General features: G+C 34.1%; 1 protein-coding gene across 1 annotated transcript; it reads right to left on the bottom strand.

Moving 5' to 3' along the window:
• Nucleotides 1–1928: 1928 nt before the first annotated feature.
• On the bottom strand, nt 1929–17436 carry oxtra (oxytocin receptor a). Its single transcript, XM_056459125.1, has 3 exons — nt 17347–17436; nt 16063–17139; nt 1929–2711 (listed from the first exon to the last, which is right to left on the bottom strand). The coding sequence occupies exons 2-3, from the start codon at nt 16976–16978 to the stop codon at nt 2461–2463; spliced, it is 1167 nt and encodes a 388-aa protein (XP_056315100.1). The 5' UTR covers nt 16979–17139; nt 17347–17436; the 3' UTR covers nt 1929–2460.
• Nucleotides 17437–19565: the final 2129 nt, after the last annotated feature.

Below are 19565 nucleotides of genomic sequence, written 5' to 3'. Positions count from 1 at the left end.
TATCCCAATTGCAACGTCTGAAATGTCTCTAGACTGATGCTATTTCATGCCGTTCAGCCTTATAATCATAAAATGTGAACATAATCACCTATGAATGAATGGAAGTAGTTCCTCATACAAAAGGATTTTGTGACTCTCTCGTGACGATTATGCCGTCAAACTGTGGTATAAACGAATATCACACTCATAGCAGTGTGATATGGCTGTATATCATCACTGGTGAGACACTAAAGTGAACAACCCACCAGTGCTGATATACAGCCATATCACACTGCTATGAGTGATATTGCTCATATATACACTGATCAAAAATGATTTTACAAAATTTCAAGACAACAAATGTATTTATGCTACTTTAACTTATTTTAATAAGTTAATCAGATTTAAACAAAACAAATTTAAATTATATATATATATATATATATATATATATATATATATATATATATATATATATATATATATATATATAATTTTATTCAAAAACATTATTTTGAAAAATGACATTCACTTTTAAAATTATAAGCAGTATTGGCATTGGCATCAGTATCGCTCAAAATTTAAGAAAAAAACATCTGTAGCGTTTTAGATTAATATGTGGTAATTGTGTTATCATCCATCCCTTACACAAACCCACAATGTTCAGAAAGAAGGAACAAAATCTACTGCTGTCTGTATAATTTTCTGTTGCCTCTAGTTGTGTTTAAATACAGTGTGTCCGGAAAGTACTGATAGCGCTTCACGTTTTCCAATTTTTTTTTTTTTATGTTACAGCCTTATTCCAAAATTGATAAAATTTATTTATTTCCCCCATATTCTCCACACAATACCCCATAATGACAATGTGAAAAAAGATTTTTTTGAAATTGTTGCAAATTTATTAAAAATAAAAACCTGAAAAATCACATGTACATGAGTATTCACAGCCTTTGCTCAATACTTTGTTGATGCACCTTTGGCAGGAATTACAGCCTCAAGTCTTTTTAAATATGATGCCACAAGCTTGGCACACCTGTCTTTGGGAATTTTTGTCCATTCCTCTTTGCAGTACCTTTCAAGCTTTATCGGTTTGGATGGGAAGCGACGATGTACAGCCATTTTCAGATCTCTACAGAGTTGTTCAATAGGATTCAGGTCTGGACTCTGGTTGGGCCATCAGACCAGAGAATTTTTTTTCTTATGGTCTGACAGTCCTTCAGATGCCTTTTGGCAAATTCCAGGCAGGGAGCGGCTTTCCTCTGGCCACTCTACCATACAGGCCTGATTGGTGAATTGCTGCACAGATGGTTGTCCTTCTGTAAGGTTCTCCTCTCTCCCCAGAAGATCACTGGAGCTCAGACAGAGTGACCATCGGGTTATTGATCACCTCCCTGACTAAGGCCCTTCTCCACCGATCACTGGCCAGCTCTAGGAAGAGTCCTGGTGGTTCCAAACATCTTTCACTTATGGATGCTGGAGGCCACTGCGCTCATTGGAACTTTCAGAGCAGCAGAAATGTTTCTGTAACCTTCCCCAGCTTCGTGCCTCGAGACACTCCTGTCTCGGAGGTCTACAGACAATTCCTTTGTCTTCATGCTTGGTTTGTTCTTTGACATGCACTGTCAATCCTGGGACCTTATATAGACAGATGTATGCCTTTTCAAATCATGTCCAATCAACTGAATTTACCACAGGTGAACTCCAATTAAGCTGCTGAAACATTTCAAGAATGATCAGTGGAAACAGAATGTACCTGAGCTCAATTTAGAGCTTCACAGCAAAGGCTGTGAATACTGTGTACAAGAGATTTTTCAGGTTTTTTATTTTTAAGAAATTTGTAACAATTAAAAAAAAATCTTTTTTCACATTGTAATTATGGGGTTTTGTGTGTAGAATTTTGAGGAGTTCAATGAATTTAATCCATTTTGGAATAAGGCTGTGACATAAAAAATGTGGAAAAAGTGAAGCGCTATGAATACTTACCAGTATAATTTGAGAGAGAGAGAGAGTCACTGTATAATTTGTGCACTTTGCAATATTAAATTGAAAGTCCATACACCCACACATAGATCCTCCCTTCAAAGAAATCAGGAAAATGGTCAAAAGTGGACAAAAAGTACAGGTTAAAATGCCACGTGTAAAATAAATTTCTCCCTAGTCTAATTGTGATCACGTCTAAAATGCATCTTAGTAATGTGTGTAAACATGTTTTAAGTGTAAACATGAACCAGAATTGGACAACATTCTTTCTGTAAAGTCTAGAAACACAAAACATGAAGTAAAAAAAAAACAGATTACTGCCACTGGAGGTCCTTGGAGATAAGAAAATGTGTGAAACACAAGTGGAGTAATTAAACTGACATTCTGAATTATTCCCAGATGAAAACCCAGCTGAAGCAAACTGATTGTGACATTTAGCTTGCATTGCAGTCTCTTAGCTTTCCTGTGGTGTATATGGGTTTGGGATACTGCGCGTCTGGTTTATGTGATGGAGGTTTGGGTGATGCTCCGCTGGCTGCTGGTACTTTTGATGACGTAGGTGGAGGAGTTGCTCTTACGGGAATCTTGCTCTGGATCGTAGCGGCACTGAGAGGACTTTAGATAGAGTGTGGAGCAGCAAAACAGATTCTGCTTCAGGTCATGGAAGAGATGGCCAGCAAAAAACATGTAGATCCAGGGGTTGCAGCAGCTGTTCAGACTGGCCAGCAACATGGAGATGATAAAGGGCATCGCTGTGGAGGAGAAAAAAAACAGCTTTGGGTCAAAGAATATTTTGGTGTCTGCCTCAAGTTACATTTATAAAAAGGATTTTTTTATACACAAATCAATGAATGTTTTTGAATTCTTTTGTAAAATAAATACAACATAGATCAAAATATAATGTATGAGCAGATGATCATTATATCGTAAATACGGCAAAAATATATATTTTTGTAACTAGCAAAAAAAAGTTCCAGAAAATAGAAAAACTAGACTAAACTAAACTTATAGAATATCTAGAAAAAATGTATGAGAACTATAAAAATGCAGTTGCGGTAACTAGGAAATGTAATATGCGGTAACTAAAAAATTAAGTTGCACTAACTAGAAAAGGAATTTGTGGTAACTACAAAAATTAAGTTCAGTAACTAGAAAAAAGCTATGAGAACTATAAAATGAAGTTGCGCTAACTAGAAAATGTAACATGCTAGAAAAAAATAAGTTGCGGCAACTAGAAAAAAAATTTGTGGTTACTAGAAAAATTAAGTTTCGGTAACTAGAAAAAAGCTATGAGAACTATAAAAATGAAGTTGCAGTAACTAGAAAACTTAATTTGCGGTAACAAAAAAAAACAGGTTGCAGTAACTAGAAAAAAAGAATGTGTGGTAACTACAAAAATTAAGTTTCAGTAACTAGAAAAAAAGCTATGAGAACAATAAAAATGAATTTGTGGTAACTAGAAAAAGTAACATGCGGTAACTAGAAAAAAGAAGTTGCGACATCCAAAAAATAATAATTTGTGGTAATTACAAAAATGAAGTTTCAGTAACAAGAAAAAAGCTATGAGAACGATAAAAATGAATTTGCGGTAACTAGAAAATGTAACATGCGGTAACTAGAAAAAAATATGTTTTGGTAACTAGAAAAAACTTTGAGAACAATAAAAATGATTGCAGTAACTAGAAAACGTAATTTGTGGTAAATAAGAAAAATGAGTTGCAGTAACTACAAAAAAATTATTTGTGGTTACTACAAAAATGAAGTTTAAGTAACTCGAAAAAAGCTATGAGAACTGTAAAAATGAAGTTGCAGTAACTAGAACGTTTAATTTGCAGCAACTTGACATAAGACATACACTGTAAAAAAAATTTGTCTCAACTCAATTTTGTAAGGCAACTTGCTGCAGAGCTTCTTTGAATGGATTCAACCTAAGTACTGCACTTGACTTGATTTAAGTTTCGTCAACTCAAAAAAGCTCTGCTTCAAGTTGCCTTACAATTTTGAGCGGTCAACTTTTGTAAGTATTGAAGGATGTGTGATCGAAACACAAAAAAATTACGATGGCATGGGTGTCTGAATCGAGAGCACAAACTTTTAACAAATGATAAATTTGGCAAAACTACTGTTTGTTAGCAATTTCTGATTTGTTGTTTTAAAAGTAAACCTGACATTAAACAAGAGTGACATTCAGTGACAAACAAAAAGTTAAGATGAATGATTTAGTGTCCTATATCTAACCTCATACTGAGCAATCTCTCAGATCTCCTATTAGCACAGATTAGATCTGAATGAGCAACTGCAGAAGGAAAGATGAAAATATGTCACTGGGAAAACGTTGCCCACTAATACAACAGTCATTCCAAATGAAGCAATTTATTTTGGTTACGTATCGTGATAAGGGCCTGCGCCACTGTTTTATTTATCTAAGAAGTTCAGAAAAATGTGAAAAGCTTTAGTGTCATTCAGCATTGAGCCCCAAAATCAGACATGCTTTATCATTTCCGACAATCTTGTTTTGCACTGCAAAACTGCATGATGTCATGTGACTTCTTTATTAAAAAAACAGTGGAAGCGGCCTGTGGAATCTGTCACTGAGCTGTCCTTGCTTTACAAACAGACACATATAGACAGAATAAACAAGAACTTGTTTGCTAGCTCATAACAATGCTGAAAGATCTGCTAAGCTAGAAAGCAGGAGATGACTGAAAGAGGTAAACTCATTATGCTCCTATTTACATTTAAGCAATAAGCTACTCGAGGTCAAAGTTGTTGTGATTTTCATCTTGGGAAAAGAGTGTTCGCAAGCAAGAGCTGAAGTGAGAAAAACCCTTAACTGTGAGAAAGGTCAATTTGCTTTTTAATAACACCATATACAGTCATTTACAGAAAACTGTGATGCATAAGAATTGAATACTTTAGCATGGATGAGTTAAATTGTTCAAGTAAAAATAAAGCAACAACAGTTTGGTTTATCAACATTTTACTCAAATTTGAGTTGCATTTTCAGAGCGGATAAAAATAGAAAAGAATGCAGCTCATCCAATTAGAATCGGAAAACTGGAACTGTTATGTGAAATCTTTTCATGAAAAATTTTTAAATATTGCTAGCAATAAATCTAGGATAGAAAAAAGATAATTTCACCTGAGAAAAAACAAAAACAGAACTTGCAATTCAAATGAATGAATATAAAGTGAGTGCGAGGCAAGAGGCAACATGAAGCTCCCTCATGAAGCTAATACGAAAGTAACTGAAACTGCAATTCATCAACTGGCCTTTGGGGGCTGGCTCCAGAAACTGCAGATGTCCACTGACTGCCATGCTAAATTGGCAATTTTTATAGCTGATAAAAACATGTCTACAGGCTGGTACAAAAGACAGTTTTGGTATATTAGCATATAGCTATTATTACCCTCCATTACAACTGTGAGGGGGTAACTCATTCATTTCATTTGTATTAAGTCTGCATAAATAAGGGCGTGAGCACTTGAGTGACAGCTAGGTCTTGCCAGTCGCCATCACATCACCATAGCTGATTCCAGCTGATTAGCCACTGAGCTCTACACATATATCATATTTTTTGTTTGATTTTATGTGGCTTTACACAATGGATGTGGCCTTTTGGGATTATTTCTTACAATTACAGTAGCAGATAATATGGCATGCTGTGTGCACTTAATTGTGCTCACAAACCAGTCAAGTGACCTTTTTTTTTGAGTGAAATTTTTATTCTTGAAAATTCTTGAACAGTCATTTGAAACACTGTCATGCAGTTTTACACCTGGATTTCATGAATAGCCTTGCATTTACTAACACAGACTATATTTGAAGTATTAGGAAGTAATTTTCCTCATGTTGAACAACGTCATAAGAACAATGCTTAATGGCTCAACGTTTTACAACAGTGTTTTTAAGTCTAAACAGAATTTATTTATAGTTTATAACCATCCACATGTGGTCAGAACACAAACAAAGAAAAGATAAACTCATCTAAACAAAATGCTAGCAGGCATCTGTAGCTCCGCTCATGCCCCGCCTCTTTGCCCATTTTTGGTTACCCCCAGTGGGTGCAATGACCCGCGAACAAAATGGCAACGGTTGGCCATGCACACTTATAGCTTCATTTGCCCTCTTCAGAAACCTCTGGGTGACGTCACGGATACTACGTCCATATTTTTTACAGTCTATCATGCGAGGACTGAAGCCAAAGGTATTTAAATTAAAAGGTTTATTTAAAAGTTAAGATTGCTTATTTATTCGTTTGTTGTGTGTTTCCCTTTTTCATTTAAATTTTTACATTTCATTTGTGAGCTAAATTATGTAGTTTATGTCATCTCTTTTCCTTTTCTTTTTTGCATGGAAGAGGACGACAATGAGTTAATGAGTTAAAATAACCCAATATTTTGTTTGCTATAGTGCATGCTGGTAAATGGTAAAAACAATGAGCACAAATAAATTTTTTATTTTTATGATTTATGTATAATTGAATATGATAGATGTATGGTATTTTAATTATTTGTTTTGGAATAAGTTTGTGTGTGCGTGCGTGTGTGTGTGTGTCTTCTATTTTTTGTTAAATTACTGCAATGTATTTGAGTGTGTATGACCCCTCTGTCAGTTTCGATATACCCATTAATTAGTTGTATGAGGACTGAGTTTTGCTTATTATGTGAGTTCAATTTTGGGTTGGGATTCTGACACTGAGTAAACCTGTTATCAACTATAAATGAAAAACTAAATTATATAATGCAAATTCTGTAAATCCAAACATGAATAATTTTAACAGTAGAACACCGGCATGACTGCAGTGCTTTGCACCTTGAGTAGGCCTTAAATATGATTGTTAGGATGAGAAGAGGAAATGAAAAGCAGGTGACAAAATTCTGATTAATATTTAGCTGGCAAGACGGCTGTGTTTTTAAATTAAACATGCCTATTGCAGACTAAAGTGAATTGGCTTGTATGATATAAACTCCAGTGATGTCCACACTCTGACTAAAAGGATGAATAATGTGGGTAAAAAAGAAGAATCTGAGACATGAACCATGAACCTACAGTACCACAGACCTTTCCCCAAAAACTGTGGTGCATTTTAAAAAGATCTGTCAGTGTCAGGAATAGAGAAACAGCTAAGTTGTGCTGGTAAGGCTACATAGAAAGAAAAAATAACCTAGTGGGGAAAAAAAACATATAAAGGAATGAATACTGGAGATCAACAAAAACACACCATAATGGTGCGTTCACACCAGATTCAGATGAAGCATCAAGCACGACTGATTTACGTGTTAAGTCAATGCATCCTGCGGTGCGATTGGCACAAATGAGGTGGTGTGAATGACGCGATTTGTGCGAATGAAGCGACGCGAATTGAGCGCTTTGCGTGTTTGATGTACTTAATGTGCGAATCACGTGATTCACTTGAGTTGGAAAATCTAAATTTTAACAGACATTCATGCCACATTAACCAATCAGGAGCTTGCTAGGGGCGTGATTATGATGGAGGCCTGATGTTGGTGTCCTAACGGCAAATCCTCCTGCTGACACCGGACAACAGTTCATCAAACTGGGCTTAGCTCGGTCAGAAGCATCACTGAAAGCCTCCATCATCCAGGAACAGTTTCTGAAGGTGTTTATGAATTCACAGAGCTGGGTGCACCTCTGAAAGGATCTAGTGAACGAATCTTTGCTGTTTTTCAGCCTACTAAAGCACATAAAGCACAGCTACTCTCTCAATAAAATCTATGTTAGCCATTTAGCAACAAAGCTGGAGTGCTCTAGGCTAGATTTTAAGTGTACTCTCAAACACTCATGTGGAGGAGCACTTGTGCGAGTTGGTTTTTATGTCACAAGATTAAAGTAAACACAGCTTACTATGAACACCCTTGTAACACACTTCAACTTTTCCTAACTTTATTAATAATTATTTTTGGTTCAGCCAGTATTTGCAAGGAATTGGATGCAAGCAGAGTACGGCTGTTTGTAAAGCATACAGCGCCATCTGCTGTTAAGAACTAAGCTCAGAATTGATTCAGAACATTGATGATTTTTGAAAAATCTAAAATGATTTTTTTCGCCTTTTTGGAAACAGCAAGAGGGATTTAAAATAAATATGAAAACTACCAAAAAATTACTTTATAATGTGTAAGATTACATTTTTCAGTGCATTTATGGATTGTGTCAAAAAATGGGAATTTATACTGCCCTCCACTATACTGGCACCTTTGTTATAAGCTATGTGAGTAATGAAGGCTTTTATCTGGGAAATGTTGCATTTCCAACAAGGCAAAAGAAATCCATTTTAAAAATTTACATACAATTTATCCGGCAAATTCTAGTGTTTTTAAATTTTTTCGACATCGACAGTTCCTGTTCTTTCTGCAAACAAGCAAAGGAGACATAAATACATATGTTTTTTGATTGTCCAATATCCAAGCAATTTTGGTCACTGCTAAGTTCTCATATATTTCATTCTGCCAATGCTGTGAATTGCTTTAGTTTAAAAAACATTATTTTTTATTGTACCAACCAAAAAATAAACCCATAGAACACATTATAAATTTTTTTATCTTATATGGCAAATTTTCATTCACAAACAGAAATTTGCAAATAATCCATCCTTTGCTCTTTTTAGAATAGAATTTAACTCCCTCCTAAAATCATTTCATCTTATTAAGAATAAAAATAACCTAAGATTCCTGAAATATTATATCGATGTATTTAAAGAAGATCTTTGATTTTAGCTGCTTTCCTTATGGTTATTCGTTTAAGTGTCATTGTAATTACATTCATTTGTTTAATTTTGTTTGCTTAATTTAGTAATTTTAGTATTATTATTTTATCTTTCTGTCTAATAGGATTATTTGTATTTGTATGTGATTTTATTTTTTCCTATGGCTTTTCTTATATTATTGACCTTTTTTAAGATCTGTCTGTCCTCCCTTGGACTTTGTTCTGATGTTCTTGTATTGTCAGTTTAATAAAAAAATGAAGGGTGTGAGGGGGGAACACCTTGTCCATCCATTATTGTTAAACTTTTTGATCTTGAATCAAAATGAAAACTAAGTTGCTTGTGCTGTTTTTGTTGGGTTTTTTTTTTTTTGTGAAATAAAGGGCTGTTTTTCCTCAAACCCTTTCAAACACTTTGTGGTGATGTTTGTGATGTCGGGTTGTAGTTTTGGAGATTTTCTGACCTCAAGACCAAACTAAATTCAGCAATTTTCCATCAGCTGTGAGTCTTGATGATTTTTTCTTCCCACTCAAACCATCCTCCTTACAGACAGACACACATCTCTTCCAGACTGATCCATAACACTTACAGATAACTGGAATTTCTTCAGTACTGATTCTGGATACGGACACATTTATTATTTTTACTGTTTACTTAAATCTGCTTTCTATTTTGTAAAGCTCAACAACCCTTTGCCTTCAATCACAGTTCTGTTCTTTGGTTTTATCCACTGTGATGAATGACCGAGTGAGTCTGGACTATGTGTGTTTATTCATACGTAAAGCCCTGTCAAACAGTGTGCTTGAACAATTTCAACTTTCTCATAATCCAGGTGTACTAAACTATAAGAGATATCAATGAGAATATACGTAGAAAATATTTTGATCATATGAATTTATAGGGGTGCCAATAATTGTAGCACTCATGTATTTATCAATAAGATATTTGTTTTGTGAACATTTTGAGCAAAAGGTTAAACAATATAAACATTTTTTCACAGCCTTCTTTGCTTCATATTTATCAAGAGCGCTGATATTAGCAGTGGCACAGTTTAAATAAGACCAAGCACTGGGAAAACAAGCTTGGAAAATAAGACATATGGATCACATGTAAGCAAATAAATGATTAACTGAGAGGCAAACAGGTTGACAAGAACTTATTTTTCAGGGTGTACGTATCTGTGTGTGGTCATTCACATTAAATGTTAAGACATAAAGATTGCGCATTTGAGCCTTCTGTCTCTCGTGGAAATTGAATTCAGAAATAAAGGAGTAAGCAACAAACCCAGATGGGGCTTCAGTCAAGTGTATTGCTTTTCTGTTTGCTACTTTCTATTTGTGCTGAGCTCACAGGCCTCATATAAAACTAGGCAAGCACATCTCTGTACCATCGAAAGGAGATCAATGGACAGAGAGAGAGAGAATGAAAAGGTTTTTTTTTTAAATAGGGTGGAAAAGAAAAAAGGTACTCTTTTAATGGTTAAATTAAACAACAGTATAAAAAAAGTTGAAAGCATGACATTTATGCAAGTTAGTGATTTATTAAAGATTTATTTATTTTTTCTCCTTTTTCCATTTTTTTCTGGATTACATTTTAATATTTATTGTACTTTATTCTGTTTTTGTAACAATACTAGAGTCCTATGAGGCTTTTTTTAAAAAGAAGTTCTGTGTTGTGTAACTTTGTTTTTGTAAATGAATAAATAAATTATTCAATAATAATTCATAAAAGTATTTATTATTCAAATAAAAAAGCAAGTCTTTTATTTTTTCTTTTGCCAAAATAATAATTCATGTTGCACTGTTGGCAAAAGTTAAAATGTGTAATTCTTTCTGTTGGTCATCAGTTGGCACCATTAACCCTTTAGATAGGCCTGTGCAAAAAAAGTTTCTGGCTTTTATATAGAGTAAAACAGCAGATTATACTGTGCATGCATAAATACACTAATACAGTACTATGGTTACTATATTCTGAGAGTTGAGGTGCTTATTTTGATGTGATTTCTCAGACATACAAAGATAAGGATGCAAAACTCACTCACACATGCAGACACACCAACAGGAAACTAAGCTTTCTTTGAACTGCAACTGATGATCAACAGCAAAAATGAAAAATTGTATCTCTTCCCAACTGGAAAACCATCAACAATAAAGAATACATAATAATATGGTGGCATGGCTTTGAAATAAGAAAAGTCATTATAATGGAAGTCAATGGGGAAAAAAGAGCCACTAAAATAAAGGATAAATTTGGCCAAAATATAAATTTTAAACTTTTCAAAAATTAGATTTGTCACCAACAATTATTCCATTTGCTGAAACACAGAGAAAGTTGTGGCCAAATTAAGCCTCAAAATCACCCCTGAGTAAATGAAAACATCCCCAAAAGCAGACAAGAGTTGAAAAAATGCTAAATTTGCACCTAAATAGTATTTTTGTGGTTAATATTCTATATCACAGTTTAATTTAAGTGAACTGACCTACTTTTGATTCATTACAAATGTGACAATGGAATTACATGTTTTACAGAAAATTGTCTTTTTATGACTGCATCACAAACAAACAAAAAATAAGGTTCTATTTAATGCACACTTGCTGAATAAATGCATGAATTTCTTTCAGAAAAATCCAACTGACCCAAAATATTTGATCTCCATTGCATAAAACGAAATTAACTCTAAGTATGTTCTTATTGTAGTCCAACAGGTCAATGACTCTCATTTGTCTCTCTAAAAGTTTGGAAGACTTACTGGAAAGCTGTTTTGCTCTTGCAATTTAAGTAAGTGCCATGGAGAGGAGAACAACACTCGCGGCCAAACCTGCCATGACACTGCCAAACCCAGAAGAGTCTTAACATAAAGCTCTCATTTAATCTTATTAGATCTGAGCTTTGCGCATTATATCTTCAATGTTTCCAAACACAACACTTCTCTCAGCCAAAAGAAACTGCTCTTTTTCCCCACACATTTATGCAAATGTAAGGCATTTTTCTATAGCTGTGATATCAGCCACTGTTAATGCATACATCTGCTAAGTGTTGTCTTAATATTTAAGTTTTGCCATGATGTGTGCATAAGCAATTACAATTCTTTATGGTAGCTGTCAGTACAATCAAAAAATAACATTTGCTTTTTTCATTTAAAATGAGTTGAAACAACACAATTATCACATTTTGGGGAGACAACTTAATTGTTTCATGTTCAATCAATTTAAATTTGTAAAAAAAAGATAAAAAAAAGATTAATCATTCATTATTTTTCTTCGGCTTTGTCCCTTTATTCATCAGGGGTCGCAAAAGCGGAATGAACCACTAACTTATCCAGCATATGTTTTGCATAGCAGATGCCCTTCCAGCTGCAACACAGTACTGGGAAACATCCATAATCATTCACACACATACACTATGGACAATTTAGTTTATCCAATTTACCTATAGTGCCTTTGGACTGTATGGGAAACCAGAGCACCCGAAGGAAACCCACACGAACACAGGGAGAACATGCAAACTCCACACAGAAATGCCAACTGGCCTAGCCAGGACTCGAACCAGTGACCTTCTTGCTGTGAGTCGACCACTGAGCCATTAAGTCACCCCAAAAAATTAACTTAAATTGTTAACTGATTGTTAACTTAATTGATTTGTGTTGGGACAACCTGAATGAAATGTGTGGAGCCCAGCATTCTACAGTGTATCTCATACACAGTTAAAAAAGTGTTTAGTTGACTTTTACTCACTTTAAAAAAAGTGAGTAAATCTTAAAATTATTAAGTAAACCAACTATGTGCATGCACTGTAAAAAGTGATTAGTTACTTAAAGCGAGTAAACCAATTGCCTTAAAAGCAACAAGTTGACTACAAAAATAATGTAAGTAAACCCACTGAAACTTGGAACTGTTAAGTTGACTTAATTTTTATAATTATGCAAACTGTACTCACTTTTTAAAAAATAAAAGTAAACTAATCACTTTTTTTTCAATACACCTTTATTTTATATATATATATATATATATATATATATAATTTTTTTTTTTTCTCCAGCTAAATTACATACAGTAAAATAAATCTGCTCTACCAGTGTGTCTTCTAAATTCAATACAGGCTATAATTGTAGATTTTATATACTTAATAAACCACCAAATATGTAATACTGTGATAACTACAGTAATTATTCGAAAAAGACATGCTAAAATAGTCTGAAAAGGGATTAGTTGACTTTAAAAAAGTGAGTACAATTTGCATAATAATAAAAATTATTTCAACTTAACAGTTTCAAGTTACAATGGGTTTACTTACATTATTTTTGTAAATTTAACTTGTTGCATTTAAGGTAATTTACTCACTTTAAGTAACTAATCACTTTTGCTGCTTGTTTAAACTACTTATTTATAATGAGCTGAATCAACACAATTCTTAAGGGTTTTTGTGGGACAATTTAATTGTTTTATGTTCAATCACCTTAGGTTAACTTAATCGATTAGTGTTGAGACAACATAAAGGAATTGTGTGAAACCCAGTCACCTTAACTAAACTTAGTTCTTACAAAAGAATTACTTGCATTTTTAAAGGTAAAATCAACTTATCACATTTAAGGCAATGGACCAATGTTTTTTTTTGAAGTAATCTCTTTATACAGTGTACTCTCTTTCTCAGAGGCTGATAATATTTATGCACTGTCAAACCCAAAAAGTTAAGGTAACTCAAACCATTTAAGTTCAAAAACTAATCCTAATTAGTACTGTGAACTTGATCCATTTGAGTAAACAAAGTAATTTTAGCACAGTGAAACCCAAAAAATAAAGAGAACTCAAACCAACTGAGAACTGTAAAACCCAATAAGTTAAGGCAACTCAAACATTTGAGGAAACTGCTTGCTACAAACTATTTGAGTTAAAAAATCTATATGAGTACTGTGAACTTACTCCATTTAAGTTGAAGTAATGAGGTATAAAATTGACTCATTACCTTCAACACTGAGTTCAAAACTCTTTTCAAATGAGTAGAATTAACTTTCAGTAAATTTTAAAGTTGACTGTTAGGTTTTACAGTGTGTATTTTTTTCTCTCTGAAGTGTATGATGTGTGACCATGTCTTACTCTTTTTATTGCTACAAGACAAACATAGTAAAACTCCTGGCAAGAGTATTGCTCATTAACATTTTCTTTAAAACACACAAGAGATGAAATGCAGTTCCTGTAATCTTGAACCTTTGAGCTTATACCAAAACATAAGTCAAATTTGTCACTCACTATTTTTAAAAATTTAATACTTCTGTAAGTTTTAAAGCTCCTGAATGTCTCTATTTGTAAATGTCAAGCCATTGATCTCATAATATGTACATGCAAAAAATATCTTATAACTTTATTATGCTTATATATTCAAAACAGCATTTTTTTTTTAAATCTGGAGTCGTGTCTGGGGTTTTATATGGGTGGGTGATTTCTCATACTGCAGACGCTCATGATTTAAGCTGTGCTGCTCTGCTGAATATTAATGTTTCCCCGAGGCTGGTCTTTATGGCTCTGCTGTTTATAGTGGACTACATCTGTAGTGATTTAAAAGTGAGATACCCATCACAGCAATACCAGCTCTGGACTGATAGAATCTTATTCATCTCATCCCACAAATTACAAAAAAATTAAAAGCAGCTTAGCTTTTGAAAGAACACAATATCATTGTCAGGAAGCGTTTAACGCAGTGCTGAAAACTCATTAGACTGCCCTTTAAAATGTGTTGGTTATCTGACACGACCAGACTGATAACCACATTTTTCACCTTTGGACTTTTTGAACAAGTGTGTTTAAGTGGTAGCTGAAAATGTTTATCAGCTGAAAAAAGATATTAGATGGTGTGAAAACATTATAGTGCTTGAAAACACCATCCATCTAAAATGACAGTGGATTATTTGTTTAAACACAATTTTTAAATTCATTTTTTAAGCATGACTTCATAATCTGGTTTTGAGGGTCTTTAAAGCTAAATTATACCATATTCCACCACCATACCTGAGGAAACTTTCAAATTAACTAAAGGTCCAAGTTGACCTCAAAATCGATGTCATCAAAGAAAAGCACTCATGTCACAGCTTACTGTATGCACATTTTTTTCTACACCCCATCATGCTTTGCAAAAGTTAGAGAGAAACATCAGTTAAGCTATAAATAATAGCAGAAATGTTTGATCTGTGAATGCGATTTAAAAACAGGGTACAATCATGTACGTTATTCTACTCATTCTTACTCTACTAAATAACAAAAGAAAGATTAATTGTAAAAATAAATACTAACACACTACTTTTGCTATATATTTCTAGTGAATAAGACTAAAGGCTTGATAACTTTACCAGCAACATCACAGATATTAAATATATCCCTGTATTTATATTTGGTTGAAGTCAGAATTATTTGCCCCCCTGAATTATTAGCCCCCCTATTTATTTTTTCCCCAATTTCTGTTTAATATATTTTCAACACATTTCTAAACATAATAGTTTTAATAACTCATTTCTAATAACTGATTTATTTTATCTTGCCATGATGACCATAAATAACCATTTTTTTAAATTAAAAACTGCTTTTATTCTAGACGAAATTAAAACAAATAAGACTTTCTTCATAAGAAAAAATATTATAGGAAATACTGTGAAAATTTCTTTGCTCTGTTAAACATAATTTGAGAATTTAAAAAAAAAAAAAAAAAAAAATATATATATATATATATATATATATATATATATATATATATATATTTTTTTTTTTTTTTTTTGTATGTATGTATTCACTGTAAGCTACATGGTCTAAAGTCTGTTAAAATTTCTTCCAAATTCATTAAAAAATTTCACCAAAAGATTTTTTTTTGAGAAATTTACAATTGCTTGGAATATCAAATGTTTTTTTTGTGACAGAAAATCAGAACTAAGTTATTTCTTAACTCTTTTAAAATTAAAACGTTGGTATTACGTTGATTGTAAACATGTCTCAAAACTTGGCACAATTTATGCAATCAATCAATCAATCAATCAATCAATCAATCAATCAATCAATCAATATTTTTATAACTCTTAAATGTGAAAGAAATGTCATAAGTTATTTTATAAAAAAATAACAAATTGTAAATTCAAAGACATTTTTGGGCAGTCTTAATTTTTCCACCCAAAGAATATCATTAAAACATATCAAAATATAAAGAATATCAGCTCAAAACATGTTCAAAACAAAGCAAAATCACGGTGGAAAACATTTGCAATTTGAACAAAAAATAATAAAGTAAACAGATGAATAAAACTTTCAATCGATTCCACAAAAAGTTAATAATCACAACACATTTCATATGAATCCATTCGCACGTGCGTAAAACGTAAATCAAACCACAAGAATCTCACCTTCCCTCGGTGCTTCAGGATCCCATGCTGACCACATCTGCACGGAGAAAAACGGAGTCCAACACACTATGTAAGCCAGTACGATAACAAAAGTCATTTTAACGGTGGTGATTTTGGCCTTGGAAATGAGTTTGACGCTGCTGACCCGCGCGAGCGCGCTGCCTTTGGATGCTTTGGGTGTGAGAGTGATGCACTGGTCCCTCTTCGTCTTCCTTTTAAAGTTTTGCCATATTTTAAAGCTTATCAACCCGTAGCAGACACTCAGAATGGCCACTGGTATAATGTATATTGTCAGACTAATCCACGTAATGTAGGCTTTCGCTCCCCAAGGCTGAACAAAATCTCCCCAGCAATCATAGACTCCTGAACCCACCTCCCGTAAGGAGAAGATATAAACCTGCGGGATGCTGAAAAGTAAGCTCAGTGCCCAAGAACAAATCACGTAACAGCGGTCCTTTCGCTTGTGCAAAGAACGAAGAGGTTGACAAATCGCCATGCATCTGTCTATGGACATCAGCACCAGCATGTAGGTGGAGGCGAACATCCCAACAGTCTGAAGATACTTCACCAACCGACACAAGATGTCCGGACCATAAAAGCGAAAAGTGATGTCCCAAATGAGTTGAGGAAGAACCTGGAAGACGGCCACGACCAGGTCTGCAATGCTGAGGTGCTTCATGAAGTAATACATGCGAGACTGGCTGTGCTTGGCTGTGTGGATTGCAATAAGGACGCAAAGGTTACCGGCAAGCGCCAAGAACAGCACCAAGGCCAACACGGTAACTTCCACTTTGGCCACCTCTTCGTTCCGCTTCAGGGGATTCACCGTCTGGTTGACGCCGTAGGTTTCATTGGTGGCGTTTCTGGATGACTCATTAAAGGACCAAAAGTCTTGATCCTTGAAGATGTCCTCCATGGTGTCCAAAGCGCACGCCCGCGTCTCCAAAAACAAAAAACGTCAGAAACTAGTTTTCCTCGCGCATAATGCAGCTTTTAACCGAACAGGTGATCTCTAGGAACAGGGAAACTCCTTTTGCTGATCTGTTGTGGTGATCCCTCAACTCGTTTCAACCTTTACTGTGAGATATAAGCAGATTTTGTTTTAAAAATATGACATTTTGCCTATAGTTTACAGGGAGTAATTATTAACAAGCTTTTTATAACAAAAAGTACTACATATGCAATTATACAGTAATTTGAATTTCTTTAAACATACTTAAAAAACATAGGCTACTTCTTAAAATATTGTAATAATAATTTAATCATAATAGACCAAGTACTTACAGTTATTATCCATTGTTTGGTGTTCTCCAGCTGCTGGCAGAGTAGGTGTAAATGAGAGTCCTGGAGGTGGAGGAGCTGCTTTGCTCTCACTCGGCTCACACTGAATGGATCGCGTCACGATATCACCTCTTATACATCTTCTCAATGGTTCTCCCTACTCTGCCTTACCGGTGACTTCCACTAGGGGGTCTGTGTGCTCTATTGCAAACCATTGAGCTCCTGTGGGTATGACATAGCCTGAATTCTCTATATGCTTTCTTGCACGTTAACTCCGTTGTAATCAGGCGGTATTTCAGTTTTATTAAGGGGCATTTATGATGAAAATGGAGCCATTACTTAAACAACTAAATCAAATGATTTATATTGGGAATATCCGGTCTTATTTTGTATATTTAAAAAAATCTAAATATTCTTAAACTACATGCAATAATAAATATGAATAATATTTTTTCAGCCTTTTTCTCTCAAGGACATCAACACAAAATACTCGACTTATTCATGTAAAATATCAGTCAGCACTGTTATCTTTGGTAGCTCGCAGCTCATGTTTTGAATATCTACCCTCAAGATGACTTATTAGTATGCCCCAAATGGGTCTTATCGCACCCCATCAACTGAATGCCTGAGTCCTGATCTGCGTCAGTGTCTCTCAGTGGACATCACACACCAGGGTCAGGAAAATAACTCAAAGTCAACACACTTCAGGAAGAGGACGTGCATAATCAGTTATGGAAATAACATAAATTGTTAATGTCAGATGATATCATGTCATAAAATAAAAGGTGTCCATTAACACAATTTGTTTTTATAGTTTTAGATTTTTTTAAATAAAAACATTATTTTTTTTGTTATTAAAAAGAATTACCACTGACCTCGAAATATGCTACAATAGTTTAAAGTGTAACTTTACTGATTTTAAACCCACTGGTATTGCCACATTAATAAGCAGTGCAGCTCTATTATTATTAGGAATTTAGACGTGAAATATAAACAGTTAGCTTGTTGTTTTGTTATGATAGTTTTAGTGTTGTTACGATATTTAGAACATTTAAAAGTCACCTGAAATATCCAATTTGAGTATTAGATGAAGATTTATTTTATTATTCAGCAAAAATGCATTTTAAATGAAATTTGATTCAATTAATTTGCATAATGTCATATCGTTTCAGAGCAGCTTTACAAATACTGCATGTTTCTACATTTAAATTCCAAGTTAATAGAGGTGACTGGGTCAAAGTAATGTCTGTGTTCGAAATAAGTTGTATAATTCAAATCATACAGTTAAGTAAACACAATTAAAGTACTTATTACATGCTGTGATGGTGATTACAATATATAAAATATGATTCAATATCATACACTACAAATTTGTTTTGCGTGTTGATGAACAGTCTGGATCAGCATTTGAAGAGAGAGGAAGCAAAGCAGATTATCGTGGACTTTGGTGTTTTTGACAGGGTAAAAGGTGTGTTTACACAACCATTGAGAAATTTAACCAAAGTAAGTTATATCTGTAAAAAATGCTGGGTTCCACACAATCGATTTGTGTTAGGACAACATGAAAAAAATAAGTTAACTCGTTAGTTTTTACAAATTTTAGTGGCTTGAACATAAAACAATTAATTAATCTCCCAAAAAACTCAAGATTTGTGTTGTTTCAGCTCAATTTAAATAGGTGGTTTGAACAAACAGCAAAGGTCATTTTTTCAGTGCTTTTCATTAAGACCCAAAAAAATCATATCAACGTGTGTAAAAAGGTCATCCGATGTCCCCTTTAAAGGATATTTAACGTCTGAAAGGATGTAATAAGAAAAATCACACACGATAAGTTCATCATATCATAGACTGTCACTGCGCAATCCATAAACGGGGCTAAATCACTCACTTTCCTGTCACTCATAACACCCAAAAGTGGAATGTCCTGAATGTGGCATACGAGGGGAATAAATCACTCCATGCTACAACAGCCTTCATGTTTTCCAGCCCCACTGGTGAACAGCTATCTCACCATCACTCATTTAGCTGGACTTTGCCTCAGATATCCCACTGGGCAACTGCAAGAAAATGGTTTATTTGACTCAGATAATCTAACATCTTAACTTTCAAACCATGTGCTAGCTATCATGGTCACCAGCATTGGAAAGAAAAAAGGTATTGTGCGAAGGGAACGATTCTGCATTCTGCTTTGTGATTATGCTCCAAACAAAACATCTGCCTCT

Source organism: Danio aesculapii, chromosome 6, assembly GCF_903798145.1.
Source record: "Danio aesculapii chromosome 6, fDanAes4.1, whole genome shotgun sequence".
Lineage (NCBI taxonomy): Eukaryota > Metazoa > Chordata > Actinopteri > Cypriniformes > Danionidae > Danio > Danio aesculapii.
The sequence above is the reverse complement of the archived record's forward strand: the minus strand, read 5'-3'. Positions and strand labels throughout refer to the sequence as shown.

Bases quoted from the DNA above. Each gene is read 5' to 3' on its own strand.
- oxtra (XM_056459125.1), bottom strand. From the start codon at position 16,978: ATGGAGGACATCTTCAAGGATCAAGACTTTTGGTCCTTTAATGAGTCA. The intron at 2,712-16,062 runs GTGAGATTCTTG...TCTCCTCCACAG, and splicing joins TCCTGAAGCACCGAGGGAAG to CGATGCCCTTTATCATCTCC.